This window comes from Coffea arabica, chromosome 9e, assembly GCF_036785885.1.
Source record: "Coffea arabica cultivar ET-39 chromosome 9e, Coffea Arabica ET-39 HiFi, whole genome shotgun sequence".
Classification (NCBI taxonomy): Eukaryota; Viridiplantae; Streptophyta; class Magnoliopsida; order Gentianales; family Rubiaceae; genus Coffea; species Coffea arabica.
In genome coordinates, this window is record NC_092327.1 from 27,323,829 (window position 1) to 27,339,314 (window position 15,486).

The 15,486-nt window shown below is 36.5% G+C and overlaps 2 protein-coding genes and 1 non-coding gene across 4 annotated transcripts; all 3 read left to right on the plus strand.

The window, feature by feature from the left end:
- Positions 1-3,400: 3,400 nt before the first annotated feature.
- LOC140014907 (small nucleolar RNA Z122) lies at positions 3,401-3,501 on the plus strand. Its single transcript, XR_011821653.1, has one exon. It is a non-coding gene; the product is annotated as a small nucleolar RNA Z122 (small nucleolar RNA).
- A 4,828-nt stretch (positions 3,502-8,329) lies between these two features.
- LOC140014639 (uncharacterized) lies at positions 8,330-11,515 on the plus strand. The gene is made up of 4 exons (XM_072065718.1): positions 8,330-10,762; positions 10,852-11,154; positions 11,247-11,334; positions 11,402-11,515. The coding sequence occupies exons 1-4, from the start codon at positions 8,511-8,513 to the stop codon at positions 11,513-11,515; spliced, it is 2,757 nt and encodes a 918-aa protein (XP_071921819.1). The 5' UTR covers positions 8,330-8,510.
- Positions 11,516-12,664: 1,149 nt separating this feature from the next.
- On the plus strand, positions 12,665-14,326 carry LOC140014480 (uncharacterized). Of its 2 annotated transcripts, XM_072065365.1 has the most exons (5): positions 12,665-12,909; positions 13,070-13,276; positions 13,377-13,469; positions 13,554-13,658; positions 13,744-14,326. In XM_072065365.1, exons 1-5 carry the CDS (start codon positions 12,670-12,672, stop codon positions 14,053-14,055), a joined length of 957 nt encoding a protein of 318 aa, XP_071921466.1. In that variant the 5' UTR covers positions 12,665-12,669; the 3' UTR covers positions 14,056-14,326. The 2 variants fall into 2 exon arrangements, with proteins under 2 accessions (XP_071921466.1, XP_071921467.1); XM_072065366.1 differs by lacking the exon at positions 13,377-13,469.
- The last annotated feature ends 1,160 nt before the right edge of the window (positions 14,327-15,486 follow it).

Sequence of the window (15,486 nt, forward strand, 5' to 3'; positions counted from 1 at the left end):
AGTTTTAAGTGCAAAAGTTTATTGAAAATGATATTTGCCTTTAAAAAGAATTGTGTAATGTTTTATTTTTTAAGCCAATTGCATAATTTATAGAGTTTGGGGAATAATAAAAGGTTATTAAAGATTCCATATAAATTTTGTTTTGAAAAAATAAAATAACAATAAAAGTCTAATATATAATAAAAGGTGAATACAATAATTAACAAATGGCAGTTGGTCCAGCGGTGAGTGTATTGTACTAACATGTTGGAGATCCAATGTTTGAATCTTCCTTCCAGCAACTTGACAAAATTTTTCCATGCGGACCAGGTTTCTCATCTCATAAAACTGGCCGGTTCACCGGGTTAACCGGTTGAACCGCTGATCTGTTGAAAAGTCAACGGTTCCAATGCATAAACGATCCAATTGAAAATTCGGCCCGGCTCAATTGTCGGTTCACTGGGTTGACTGGTTGAACCGTCAGGCCGTACCGGGTTTAATAACTATGGAAATTACCATTGGGCGAAAGACAGAGTAATCTATGGTTCATGTGAAGAGGAATCCGCAACCTTGAGGGAAAAAAAATCACAGAGTAATCCAGAAAGCTTCCTTCAAAATTAGGGCCTCGTTTGGAACCTGAGTTTTTTGGACGTTTGTCTAAAACTTTACTGTAGATCACTGTAAAAGTTGTAGAAAAACTTTTGTAAAATGAAAAACTTTTTTTCCTTTTCATTTTTTTTCTTTCTTTTTCCTTTTTCTTTTTTTTCCTTTCTTTCTTTTTTCTTTTCTTTCCTCCCTTCCTGCTTCTTCTCCCTTCCCCCTCCCCCTTCCCTCCCCTGTTCCTCTCCCGAAACTGCTATCAAGCAGTCTGCAGCAGAAATTTTTTTTTTTTTACATTTTCTCTCCCCATCTCCTACCCGCCACCTCTTCCTCCCCCACCACCCATTTTCTCCTTAAACCTCTCCCTCTCCCCCTCTCCTCCCCTCTGCCCTTCCCCCTCCAACACAAAAATTTTAAAAAGCCAAATCCACTCTCTCCATTTCCTTTTCAGTTTCCATCACTCACACACACTCTCTCTCTCTCTCCGTTCTTCTTGGCCGTTTTTGGTAAACCTCCTTCTACTTCACTACTGCAACTTTCCATCTTCATCTTCTCAACAAGATCTCGCTCAAATCACCAAAACTATACCGTGCACTTCACACACTGCTTTTCTACGCGCGTATCTGCGTTCCCGTATAAGTACTTGTAACTGCATGTGAGTTGTCCTTTTTGTTTTTTCCTAGGTAATTTTGGTGTGTTTTGTGGTGAATCTGCTAAATTTTAGTGGAAGAGGAGATTTGTAAAGGAAAAGGAGGAAAATGTGGGAGCTGAAGATCGCGGAGGGAGGAAGTCCGTGGCTACGGACGACTAACGGCCACTTTCCCTATCAGTTTTGGGAGTTTGATCCGAACGCCGCCATTTCGGAGGGAGAACTAGCCGCAATCGAGGAGGCTCGCGAGAATTTCCGCATTAATCGGTTCGAGAAAAAGCACAGTGGTAGAGGGGAGGATGGCGGGGGAGGAAGAGGGGGAGAGGGAGAAAGGGAAAAAAAAAAAGGTTGACCGGCACCGGAAGAGGTGATCAGCGCTGGAGGTGGTGGTCAGCGACAAGGTGGTGGTGGGTTGGGATGGGGGAGGAAGAAGAAGAAGAAAAAGGGAAGGGAATTTTTTGGAAGTTTTGTGTGTTTTGGGTATTTTAAAGTGTGTAGGTTAAAAACTTTGATAAGTTTTTTGGGGTTCCTGTAGCAAAAGTTGTTAAAAAACTAGTAGCATACAAACTAGTGAAAAAATTGAGGTTCCAAACAGGGCCTAGGTTAGGGTCCACGTAAATAGAGATAGATGTGTAATATAAAAACGAATCTTATATTGAGCTGTCAATAAAATATGGAAAGAAGTCAACTACTGTAATTTCTATTTATAACTACCACTTTGTTAAAATAGCATACCTTGCTCTAAAGAAACAAATTAAGGAGGCAATCTATCTCGATAAATGGCTAACTAGAAAGTAGGTGATTAAAATATTTCCTGCCTCTTTCCCAAGAAAACAAGAAAAAAGTTAGGGAGTATATTTCTTTTCCCTAATAAACAAGAAAGGCTTCATTGATGCACTTGAATTCCACCTAATCTAGCATGAATACACACACTCATAATAGTATTCTCCCTTATATATATATATATATATATATATATATATATATACATTTTTCCTAATTAATATATATACATTTTTCCTAATTAATCTTATCTTTTCAAAAATCTAATACTAGAAATACATCTTAATGAATGTTCAATGTTTACCCGTTAGGCAGACTCAACAAAAAATTAGGATTTTGTTCATGAGATAAACACAAGTGATAACGATAGGAAGGGGTTTAATTAAATACATGATACAAGTAAAAAGATCCCCCCAAAAAAATCTTTGGAACTTGCAACACTTCCTATATAATTTATGGATTAATTTTCTATACACTGACAGTGTATACACTATCATGTTTAGATGAATGCCATATATGCTAAATTTAAATTTCAAATCTAAATTTCACTTATGTGATATTCATCTAATGATGATAGTGTATACACTGACAGTGTATACAAAATTTACTCATTATTTATTAGATTTATATTTCTGATTTCTTTTATTTTTCTTTATGAAAAATGCAATAAAATTGAAAATTTTGATCTTCTTTCTTTCCCCTTCGTGAGCAAGAGAGACAGTATAGTTAATTGTACAATGTTGAGGCCTTAGAGTGCCTATTTGCAATGGTAATAATTTCCGATGAAGGGAATTTCGTCATTTTCGTCCCTAAACTTTTACATTAAAACCAATTTCATCCTTTATGATTTTTTTTTAGCCAATTTAGTCCTTCGACTGTTTTGAAGTCTCCAATGAAGGACTTTTGCGGCTGCCACACCACACTTTACATATTCTGTACAACCGATGATGGGTATATCTGTCATTTTAAATTAAATTCTTTAATTTAAACGGAATTCTTCTTCTCCGATGGAAATCTCATCCCATTCACTAGAAATTCGCACAAACTCTCTCTCACACACACTCAAATCATGAAACAAAATTCCCAAGAAAAAACCAAAAAATCAAGAGCTGAGTAATATCGTACATCTACTTATTAGTGCGACTGACAATTGGGTTTGTAGGGGGAAGGGTACTGAAGAACCAGAGTGTTAGAGGCCAAGTTTTCAGAAACAAGACCAACTCATGGAGATCGGATTTCCACGCATTTTCTCTTTCCGCCCCCCGTTTTTGGTGGGTAGGGGGGGTGCACTTCTCGCTTCTGCTTGAGCGGCTAATCTGGGATTTAAGTTTTACAGTGTTTGTTTTCTCTTTAACTTCATATTAATGTTGCATTGAAATAATTGGGCGGTTTGGGAAATGATGAGACTGTTAAACCATGTTTGTTCAGAGGTTCTATTAGATTATCTGGGCTGTGCTGAACAATCTTTTGCACATCAGTCTGATTCTAAACACCTTTAATATTTTGACTACTATTAAGGGAAAACAAATCAATTACTTCAACTTCCATTTGTTTTTTTTTTTTAAATAGGGGTTTTATCTTATTTTTTCTCCGTCTCCAATTTCAGCAGAAAATTTGCCATCTGGGCGTGCATGTTTTAGTAGTTACCCGTTTTGTTTCTTTTAGTTTCCCAGTTTTTTTGATAGTACATTTTACCAGTTCACTACACCTGGAAATGATTGGGTTGGAGTAGATTCTGTAATTGGTAGTCATACAGGGGTGAGAAGTATTAAGCCTCATTTTGATGATAACTATCAATTTGACGTAAAGTAGAAAGTCTTCAATTTTCTCAGCGTGGACTGAAGAATATATATATATATATGTGTGTGTGTGAAGTGAGCGTTTGTGTGAATTTCTGGTGAATGGGATGAGATTCCCATCGGAGAAGAGGAACTATAGTCAAAGGTCCGTTTAAATTAAAGAATTTAATTTAAAATGACAGATATACCCATCATCGATTGTACAGAATATGTAAAATATGGTGTCGCTGCCGCAAAAGTCCTACATTAGAGACTTTAAAATAGTCGAAGGACTAAATTGGCTAAAAAAAATCATAAAGGATGAAATTGGTTTTAGTGTAAAAGTTTAGGGACGAAAATGGCGAAATTCCCTCCGATGAATTCACTTCATTTCAACTTATTTACTAAGTAAACTGGAATATTATCTAACCGAGCTTTGGTAAGCATTTTCTTCATTGAAACTAATTATTAATGCAGCAATTTATAGGCCAAAATTTTAGCAAAAAATAAGAGTTTTTTTTTTCTTTGCGTGATCTTGACAGATTATGGTGGCTTGAACAAGTTTGATGGGTCTTTGCTGGCAGATTTGGTTGGTTGCATCTGCAAACAGGAAGGCCATTGCAAGACTAAAGCTTGAGATGAGGGACTCGGGACTACGAACTCGTGATATCTCCTACTGGCTTCACCCTTGAAGATACGTTGACCTGTGGGACTGTAGGTTAAATTATTGGTTTTTTTCCGATATTTAAACAACTGCAAGAAAAAAGATATGCAGTAGATATTTTAAAGAGTGAAATTGCAAAATTGTCAAATAAAAATTTATATAATCTGATCCATAATTCCTCACATTTTATAAAATAAATTGTTTTGTCCCTTATATTTCACAAAATGAATTTTTTCTACCTTCATTGACCATCTGTACGAATAGTTTTTTATTTTAAACCCATGAATATATCTATTTGATTTCACTATATGAATCTATTCAATATTTGTGGCCTTTTCTCATTTGGTAATAATTCATTTATTAAATTATATAATAAAACCATCTAATTAATGGGTCCTAACTCGAATTCTATAGTCATGCTAACAAATTGTAACTTAAATCTAAAGTTTCTACTCGCCACCTTTAAGACCAACAGTTGAATTACTTGCCTTGTAATTGTCTTAAAATTTGAAAGTGCCAATTACTTATTTCTTTTTGTCATTCTTTTCCTTTGTTTATTTTTTCTGTCCAAATTTAATTCGATATAAATACTCAATAATGTTTAGAATTAAATATTTTCTTTGTTTTCAATTTTCGAGTAAAAGGAAATGAACATGAGTGAAAACTAATATTTTTTTAAACTCTTTTTTTTTTTTTTTGGTCGAAACGATAGATGTCCTATAACCTAATCTAGCCTAGTCTAAGGGGAAGGGGAGGGGGTTCGATGTGAGTACAGACTCCATCGATGAAGGTCAACTAAGACCGCCACAAATTGTGGCAAATTTGTGGGAGGCAGGGATTGAACCCCTGACCTCCAGCATCACCTTTAATGGTGATGACCACTGGACCAAATGGCCAGTGGCAATATTTTTTTAAACTCATGTATATATATCTATTTGATTTCACCTGAACAGTACATTGAGACGAAATTAAATAGAGATATACTATATGCTATTCACACTGTTTAGGTAAAATCAAATAGATATATACATGGGTTTAAAAAAAAAAAAGCTATTCTTACACATAATCAATGAGGATGAAAAAATTCATTTTGTAAAATGTGAGGGACAAAAAACTTCATTTTGTGAAATGTGAGGGATGCAAAAATTTTGAATGTTTTGAACGATTTTCCCTTATTTTAATCAGTAAGAAGTAAACCCAATTGAGGGAAAATTTTCCAGAAAGGACGCACTAGAAAGCTGGTGGCAACAAAAATCTTGTCACAGATAACCTAATTCAGTGACGACATTAGGTGTCATCACAGATGAGTACAACACAAGCATAATCAGTGACAACATTGGAAGTTATCATTCTCAACTTGTCACGAAATAGTTGGCGCGCATCTCATTTGATGCCGCGGGAAATGATTTTATGACAACTCAAGTAAAGTCGTCACAAACGCTCTCTCTACAGTAACAACATAACTTGTTGTCATTGAAAGTCTACCCGGTTCCAATTTTGTGACAACTTTTTGCGTCACTGTATACTACAGTATTTTCATCAACTTTCACTAATTCTACTATGACACCCTAATTTTATTATTTAGCCCCCAATTCTTTTATATTAGCAAAAGCACCGAAGATATGACACCCTAATTTTATAATTTAGCCCCTATTCATTATGTATTAACAAAATGCAAATGATATAATAACAAACTATTTTTAGATATTTGTAATTTTTGCTAAGTTGGCATAATAGACATGTCTGAGCTTAAAAATTTTGTCATGAATTGTTTATTATTACTTATAACAACCCCCAAAAATCAATAACTGAAATAATTTGAAAAAGTGTAATTGAATATAATTTGTAGTCTAATGTTAGCACTGTGAAAGATTAGTATAACATGTAATACATCATAAGTAATAATTATTTTCATATGGAATGGGTATATACGAAATTAAAATTATTCAGTAAAATATCTGTCGTGCAATAAGATTGAGAGTTGTAACACATTTAACAGAATATTTGATTACATATTTCTTTTAATTTATTATAAAAACTAAGTAATAGACAAAGAGTAGGATAAGCATGAGTAAGAAGTGCTATACTGTATATAAGCAATTCTATAGTATTTTCATCAAATTTCACTAATTCTACTATGGCACCCTAATTTTATTATTTAGCCCCCAATTCTTTTATATGAGCAAAAGCACCGAAGATATGACACCCTAATTTTATAATTTAGCCCCTATTCATTACGTATTAGCAAAATGCAAATGATATAATAACAAACTATTTTTAGATATTTGTAATTTTTGCTAAGTTGACATAATAGACATGTCTAAGCATAAAAATTTTTTCACGAATTGTTTATTATTCCTTATAACAACCCCCAAAAATCAATAACTGAAATAATTTGAAAAAGTGTAATTGAATATAATTTGTAGTCTAATGTTAGCACTGTGAAAGATTAGTATAACATGTAATACATCATAAGTAATAATTATTTTCATATGGAATGGGTATATACGAAATTAAAATTATTCAGTAAAATATCTGTTGTGCAATAAGATTGAGAGTTGCCACACATTTAACAGAATATTTGATTACATGTTTCTTTTAATTTATTATAAAAACTAAGTAATAGACAAAGAGTAGTATAAGCATGAGTAAGAAGTGCTATATTGTATATAAGCGATTCTATGCATGTTAAATTTTTGAAACATGTTTTATTGTGTAAGTTTTATTGTAAGGTAATTTCTTAAATAATTTGTATATTGAGTTGTCCAAACCCAAAAAGATGTATATAGACACAAACAAGCACACATATATATACATGCACAAAAAAGAAACCAATATCAAATAATTTATTTGATATTTATAGATGAGATTAAGGAAAAAAAAAAAAGAGATTAAGTATGAAAAAAGAAACCTGAAAAAAAAATTTGGCTAAAAAAAAAAAGAAAAAAGATGTATGAAGCTAAAGGCGTGAATCCTGGAATCTCAAAGACGTGCTTAGATGCCAAAAAAAAAAGAGCGCCAGTCTGAAATCTGAAAGAGGCGCGAGGCGGGTGGCTGAAATCTCTACAAAACGACGTCGTTTTTGGTTGTTCACACACAAACAAAAGTCTCGCCGCTTCTCTCTTCCAACACTTAGACAAATTTCATTCTCAGTCTTTCCTTCCTATGGTGAACTAACCCTTCCTTCCCGTAGATTCGAAATGCCGCTCGCCACCGTTAGCCGCTGAAGTCCGCCGCTATCCACCACCATCAGCCGCTGAAGTTCGCCGCTACCCAGCAACTTGAGCTTTATTCTTCAGCCTTTCCTTCACCACTGACGATGACCCTTTCTCCCGCTCCCACCGTTAACCGCTGAAGTCCGCCGCTATCCACCACCATCAGCGCTGAAGTTCGCCGCTACCCAGCAACTTGAGCTTTATTCTTCAGCCTTTCCTTCACCACTGACGATGACCCTTTCTCCCCTCCATTGACCCGCAACCGCGTCGAAGCCGCTCACCACCGTTAACCGCTGAAGTCCATCCACCACCATCAGCCGCTGAAGTCCGAGCTATCCAGCACCATAATTTATTCTTCAGCATTTCCTTCACCACTGACGATAGCCCTTTCTCCCCTCTATTGACCCGCAACCGCGTCGAGCTCTTTAGCACCAGCAAATCCGAGGCAATTGGGGAAAGCTATACATTTCTCAGGTAAGTTCAACTGAAGTTTGTTCTTTGTTCTTCATTTCCTTGCCATTTTCGAACCTACATTTTAATTTTCCCCTGTTTTTGTTAGCTCATTATCCAATGGCTTCTGTCCTGCCCCCGAAAGGCTTCATTTCCTTGCCATTATCCGAGGCAATTTGGGCTTCTGAAATGTTGCATTTTACATATTACTTTTCTTGATATATGATACTGATTTCATGGCTTTTCATATGAATTTTCATATTACTTTTATGGCTGCTTTTCATATGACTTGTAGCCTTAATTTTTGAAAAGGCTAGTTAACAAATTATTCTCTTTAGTTTGATATTAGAAAAGTATTTTGTACTAAAGGCTGATGTGTCTATATCTAGGACATGGATAAAACTTGGATGAAGATTAGCAATAGGAAGGACAAGGCTTATGAACTCGGAGTCAAAAATTTCCTCAAGTTTGCATATTCTCAAAAAGTTGAAAATCAGAAAATCCCATGCCCATGTACACAATGCAATAATTTTTGTAACCAAACTAAAACAGTTGTGGAGGATCATTTATTGACTCAAGGCATTCGTAAAAGCTACACAAGATGGATACACCATGGGGAACAATTTCGACACCAAAATTGTGGGGATAGTACTGAACATGGGGATGGAGAGGAGGATAGTGATACTGAAGATTTAAATGACATGTTGCACGACATTGGGACAGCACAATGGGGGGACAATTGGGCTGGTAGGGAAGAATCAACGGATGATAGTCTAAATGCGAATCATAGTGACACAGATAACTTTCTTAAATTGTTAGAAGATGCAAAAAAGGAGCTGTATCCAGGGAATCATTTTTACTCAAAGCTATCCTTTGTAGTCACTTTGCTCCATTTGAAAACAATGAGCGGGTGGACTATAAAGTCCTTCAATGCATTGCTGGAAATTTTTAGGCATGCACTACCTCCTGAAGCCACAGTTCCCAAGTCTTTTGCTGATGCTAAGAAGCTCATTCGAGACTTAGGTTTTAAATCTGAAAAAATCCATGCTTGTGTCAATGATTGTGTTCTCTTCCGCAAGGAAAATGAAAATTTAGACACTTGTCCAAATCTAAATTGTAAAGAACCTCGCTACAAGATGGCAGGTTCAAGAGTTCCACGCAAAGTTTTGCGTTACTTTCCTTTGAAGCCTAGGCTGCAACGATTATATACCCACAAAGAAATAGCTTCAGATATGAGATGGCATAAAGAAAAGTGTGTGCATGATGATAACATCATGCGGCATCCAGCAGACAGTGAAGCATGGAAACACTTTGATAGGTTGCATCCGGACTTCGCCGTTGATCCTAGAAATGTGAGGTTAGGTCTTGCAACTGATGGTTTCAATCCTTTTGGGACCATGAGTAGTGCTTATAGCATCTGGCCTATTTATCTAGTGCCATACAATCTGCCCCCTTGGAAGTGTATGAGAGATCCTTTCTTTTTCCTATCAATGCTAATTCCTGGGCCTAAATCCCCGGGAAATGAGATTGATGTTTACATGGAGCCTCTAATAGATGAACTGAATGAAATGTGGCTTGGTGTTGAAACATATGATGCATATAGTGGCAAGAAATTTGACCTCCGGGCAGCTTTACTATGGACTATAAATGATTTTCCAGCTTATGCAATGCTGTCCGGATGGAGTACGAAAGGGTATCAAGCATGTCCTATTTGCATGGTTGAGACAACTTGCGTACATTTACCACACCGAAAAAAGTTGTGTTACACAGGTCATCGCCGCTTCTTACCCATTGACCATTCTTGGCGGCGAGAAAAAAAACCTTTCGATGGCAATGTGGACTTTAGGAATCCTGTTGCACCTTTATCTGGAAATGAAATTTTGGATCAGGTACAAAATATGGAGGTAAATTTTGGGAAGACCAAGGCGCAATCCAATGCAAAGAAACGCAAGCGTTCTGAGAGTGGTTTGAACTGGACAAAGAAAAGTTGTTTCTTTGAGTTACCATATTGGGCAGACCTCCTTCTTAGGCATAATTTGGATTTAATGCATGTGTCAAAAAATGTCTCAGAGGCTGTCATTGCCACAATTATGGATATTGAAAACAAAACCAAAGACCACTGGTTGTGTCGTCAAGATTTGAAGGATTTGGGTTTGAAAAAAGAGCTACATTTGATTCCAAATGGCGACTCTTATATCATGCCACATGCCTGTTACAGCCTAACCAAGGAGGAGAAAAAAAAAGTATGTGAGTTCTTGAATTCTGTCAAATATCCAGATGGGTTTGCCTCAAACATTTGCCGATGTATAAAGAATGGCCAGTTTCAAATTTCTGGAATGAAAAGTCATGACTTCCACATTTTTATACAAAGGCTACTCCCACTTGCAATCCGTGGAAGTTTAACAAAAGAAGTTCGGCAAGTGCTATTCGAGTTAAGTGAATTCTTCAAAAAATTATGTGCTAGAACATTACATAGAGAGGTTCTGGAGGAGTTAGGCCAAAAAATTGCAGTCATCTTATGTAAATTAGAGAGGTTGTTCCCTCCAGCTTTCTTCGATATAATGATGCACTTGATGGTTCACTTGCCTGCTGAAGCTATCCTTGGCGGTCCAGCTCAATATCGTTGGATGTTCCCATTTGAGAGGTAGAGAGTTGTACATATAGCCTTGTAAGTTTTTTTTTTATTAAAGACCACTGCAATCTTCTAATTTCTTTTATTTTCCTTTGAGAAAGACATATGGCAGTGCTGAAAAGTTATGTTGGGAATAAGGCCCGGCCAGAGGGATGCATTGCTGAGCGGTACATAGATAAAGAATGCTTGACATTCTGCTCTATGTACCTAGACAATATTGATACGATATTCAACAAGCCTGAACGAAACAATGATAGGGGATATAATACTGGTGAATTGTCCATTTTTTCATGCCCTGGTCGTCCATTTGGAGGGCCCAAAAGGGGCAATTTCCTTGACTCAGAGCTGGAAAAAATTCATACATTTATATTGAACAATTGTGATGAGCTTGAGGACTATATAAAGTAAGCTTTTAATGTTAATTAAAGCTTGTACCTTTGTTCTATATTTTGATATGTTCATAAAAAATTTATGGGTTTATTGTTTTTGTCTATAGTGCGCATAAAATGGAGTTGGAGGCAGAGAGTGCTGAAAATGTGGACCAAAGGCACGATAGAGAATTTGCAAAATGGGTTAAACAGCGTGTATGTTTGTAGTGTCATTTGGACAGCCTACTTTTTTTATCTCTAATACAATAAATTACTGATTTAGGTGAAATTGTCCTTACTAGGTTATGTATGGCAGCGAGGCTTCCAATGGCGAGCTTCGAGCATTAGCATTTGGGCTAGACAACCGAGTTTGCATGTATACGGGCTGCATGGTTAATGGGTATAGGTTTCACACGGAAAATCGGGAAAGGCAAAGAAAGACTCAAAACAGTGGTATTGTAGTTAGAGGTGAGCATGGTAACAATATGATCGATTTTTATGGTGTGATACAACAAATTATTGAAGTAAGATACTGGCTCGGGAAAAAAAAGGTTATAGTATTCAAGTGTGACTGGTGGAAGACCGATGATAGTGCTGGGATGCAAGTGGACAAAGAATGGGGTATCACAAGTGTCAATTCGTCCAGAAAATGGTATGAAGACCAACCATATGTCCTCCCTCAACATGTCCAACAAGTCTTTTATCTTGAAGACTTGAAACTAGGCAAAAACTGGTTTGTCGTCGAGAGGTTCAGTCCAAGGCACTTGTATGATGTTCCTGAAGATTTAGAAAAAGAACCAATTGTTGAGGAAATATATCAAGAAGAAGCAACTGGGGATTTCACTATTATAATAGACCTCGACAATCCACCATTACTTTCAAGAGAAGACAATGAGATACCGAAGGCTGTACCTTCATCCATTGTACATGCTGAGAAGTCAAAAAATAGCTCAAATGGCACCTTTGAAGACTTCATTAATGATGATGATGAAGTGAATGAACATGAGTCTAACAATGAGGAAGACGAAGAGGAGATTCTTAGTGATAATGACATCGATTCGGAATAGGTGAAATTGATGAGGACTACATGACACTAAGTTTAATCTCTTTAACTCCGGCTAACTAGTTTTTATTCCTAAATTATACTATGCTGTAACACTAACTTCTTGTTACTTTTAGATGGCTGGACCAGGAAAGCGAGGCCAAATGCTGCAGAGAAAAGCTCAAGGTGCACAACAGCCTGCAATACCTAATTCAGTTGGAAGCAATCAACCAAGAAGTGCATCCAAGAGTGTATCCTCAGAGAATGCAATATCTGTCACTCCAACTTCTTCACCTAGAGAAATTGCTAGTGAGAGTAGGATGATACACCCTCAGACATCTGAGTCTCGTGCATCCGGAGAAAATGAGACTATTCCAGTTTCGGATGAGCAAGAAAATGGTAAGTTAGACTTCATTTTCACGGCTGAAATTAAAAACCAAGTTTCTATTTCATGACTGACTTTGTTAATGTGGTCAAAGTAATGTATGGACTGATATTTGTTAATAGCTATGCTGCTGTCAGCAAGAAGAAGAGGACGTACACGAAATCTATCATTATCAAAAAAAAGGGAGGCTAATGAGACGCTCACCATTGAAATTGATGATTGTATTCGGCGGATTGTTGGGAAGGATTCTCAATACTTCATCACAGAAGGGGGTTGTGTTGTTAGGAAGGCTGCTAGGCTTAATGTTCCAAAGTGGTCCCATCTCAATCCCGGTGACCGAGAAGGCATATACAGCACGGTTACGGTATTTGTTGACCTGCTAATACTCTAATTTCATCCAGAAAGTATGAGAGATTTTACTGCTTTAGATTTGCACTACTTTTGCACTCAAATCTTCCTTAGATTTAATATGTCATTTTCACATAGATTTGCTTGGTTTTAAGTAGATTGCACTGTTATTGTAGGATGACTTTCGATTTCCAGAGCACATCACCTCAAAAACTGCTATTAATAGGCAGTTAAACACACAATATCGAAACCATCGATATCGGCTTCACAAGTATTTCCAGAGTTTTGAATCAAGGCAAGAAGCATTGAGGCAAGTTCCTGAAGGTGTGAGTGAAGAAGATTGGAAGTGGCTGGTCAGCTACTTTGAAAATGATGAATTTAAGGTTAGCTTGTCAAAATAACCTATCCTTTTATTAAATTTCAGATTTCACTTCACAAATTTGCTAATCTTTGTCAGTTAAAATTTTCACTAATTTGTGGCAGAAAATTAGTGAACGTAACAAGCAAAATCGTGCCAAAAATGACTGCCACACTACTGTTGGCACAAAATCGCTTGCAAGAGTTGTTGAGGAAAAGGTAATCTGAAACCCAGCCAACACTTGTACATGTACATCCTTTTTGTCATATGACTGAAAATGAAAAAATTGAAAATTTGGACAGAAAAGGAAAGAAGATGTCGAGCTTTCAGAGATAGACATGTTTGAGTTAAGTCGAAAGTCAAAGAAGTCAGGGGGGCTGGTAAATGACAAAGCAAAAGAGACCTTGGTGAGCTGTTTCACTTGGATAATGGATTTTTAAATTATTGACATCCATTCCAGCTACATAATGATCATATTTTTTACTTGCCTAGGACAAAATGAGGGAATTGCAGGCTACAACTTCAATGACTAGCAAGGAAATATGCGAGCAAGAACTTGGTTACATACCTGGACACATCCGCGGTCGTAGTGCAACCAAGAAGCAAGCTGCTGAGGTAGAACGCTGGAGGCATGAGATTGAGGACAGCCGAAAAAGAGCAGATGAAGCAGAAAAACGAGCTGCAGAAGTAACTCAACAATTCACTGCTCAGCAAGAGTTGATTAAGACCTTGCAACAGCAACAAACAGAAACAAGAAGCCTGTATGATGAGTTAGCTAACCAGCTGAAAGACTTGCGCAAATAAGCAACTTCTGTGTCAGGTATAAATAAATTGTTTGCTCTTCATAGTTATTACAATTGAGGCACTTGAATTCTGGTTCTACAAAATAGAGATTCATTTTTAATACAATTGGGTTGCTTGATGTCAATTTAGTTGCTTGATGGCACTTGAAATCTGGTTCCACCAAATCTGATTCCTGTTTAATGCAATTGAGTTGCTTGAGGCTGATTTAGGTGCTTGAAATCTTGTTCATGTTTAATTACAGCCATTGAGGTGCTGGATGTTGCAACCAAAACTTTAGTGTTTTTAAAGCAAAGGTGTTTGAATGTTGGGATGTATTCCACTTTTTTCTTTGTCGAACTCATCTAAATTTTTCTGTATCAGAATTTTTTTTTTGTGCTAAGGAAAAAGAGGCACCTGTGATTGTGTGTGTGTGTGTGTGTTTTTTTTTCTTGATATACTGTGTGGTTCACGATCATCTAGGCTCTCAATGATTTTAGGATTTTATTGTTGTTATTGTTATTGTTATTGCATATATATTTGTGAACATGCAGATATTTATTGTGTTTGTATTGTTATTCTATATTTCACAGAATATACATTCAATGTCTTATTTGCTATAATTTCACTTTATTTTTGTGTTAAGCAATTTACTTAGATTGCTATAATTTCAAATTAGAGTGACATTAGTTTTTATAATATGGTGCCTATCTAGAAGTGTAGTTCCAGTTTTAACACCAGTGCTCATTGCTTCAATTTTGGTAACGTGTAGGTTCTAACACGATTCCTTCTAACACGATTCCCAAGAAGAAGAAGCCAGTCATTGCTGTGAAGATGGTTTTTGATTTGAAGACTACAAGGTCTATCGTGCTCATGTTTTGTTCTAGTTATTGGCTATTGCATTCAATTATAACCTAGTATATATTTAAGAGAGAGAGAGAGAGTGAGAGACTAGTAATATTCAAAAGAAAGTTTATAACAATCTTATTGTGTTTCCATCCTAGAAAAAGAATATAACATTAGACTATGTGTACGACAAAATGAATCAAATAGCATGGCCAAAAAACGAAAAAAAAAAAACAGAATTATCCTAAGGAAATTAAGTCCAAAGTGTGCCAAGGCCAAGAACCAGAATTCCTCATCACCAGTCATCAGTAGTCATCATAATTAGCCGGTGGAGGCACTCCACGAGCATATCCATATGCATGGTGGCGACTTGGCATAAATGGTCCCGGAGAAACATAATCTTAGTCAGGTTGTGGTGGCAACATCTCTCGTACTGACGGCGGCAGCAGCAGTGGTACAAATGGCACCCTATACCTAGATGGTGGCAGTGGTGGCATTGCCAATGGCATACCTCTAATTGGACAATCATATTCATGATGGTAATAGTGATCATCCATAGGGTCTCCGTGATCGGTCCAGAAACCACTTCAACACTTCTAACCCCGGAAT

Coding starts and splice junctions, on each gene's coding strand:
- LOC140014639 (XM_072065718.1), top strand. CDS start 8,511: ATGGATAAAACTTGGATGAAGATTAGCAATAGGAAGGACAAGGCTTAT. Junction 10,763..10,851: donor TGGATGTTCCCATTTGAGAG/GTAGAGAGTTGT, acceptor CCTTTGAGAAAG/ACATATGGCAGTGCTGAAAA. Junction 11,155..11,246: donor GAGCTTGAGGACTATATAAA/GTAAGCTTTTAA, acceptor TTTTGTCTATAG/TGCGCATAAAATGGAGTTGG.
- LOC140014480 (XM_072065365.1), top strand. CDS start 12,670: ATGCTGCTGTCAGCAAGAAGAAGAGGACGTACACGAAATCTATCATTA. Junction 13,277..13,376: donor TTGAAAATGATGAATTTAAG/GTTAGCTTGTCA, acceptor AATTTGTGGCAG/AAAATTAGTGAACGTAACAA. Junction 13,470..13,553: donor CAAGAGTTGTTGAGGAAAAG/GTAATCTGAAAC, acceptor AAATTTGGACAG/AAAAGGAAAGAAGATGTCGA.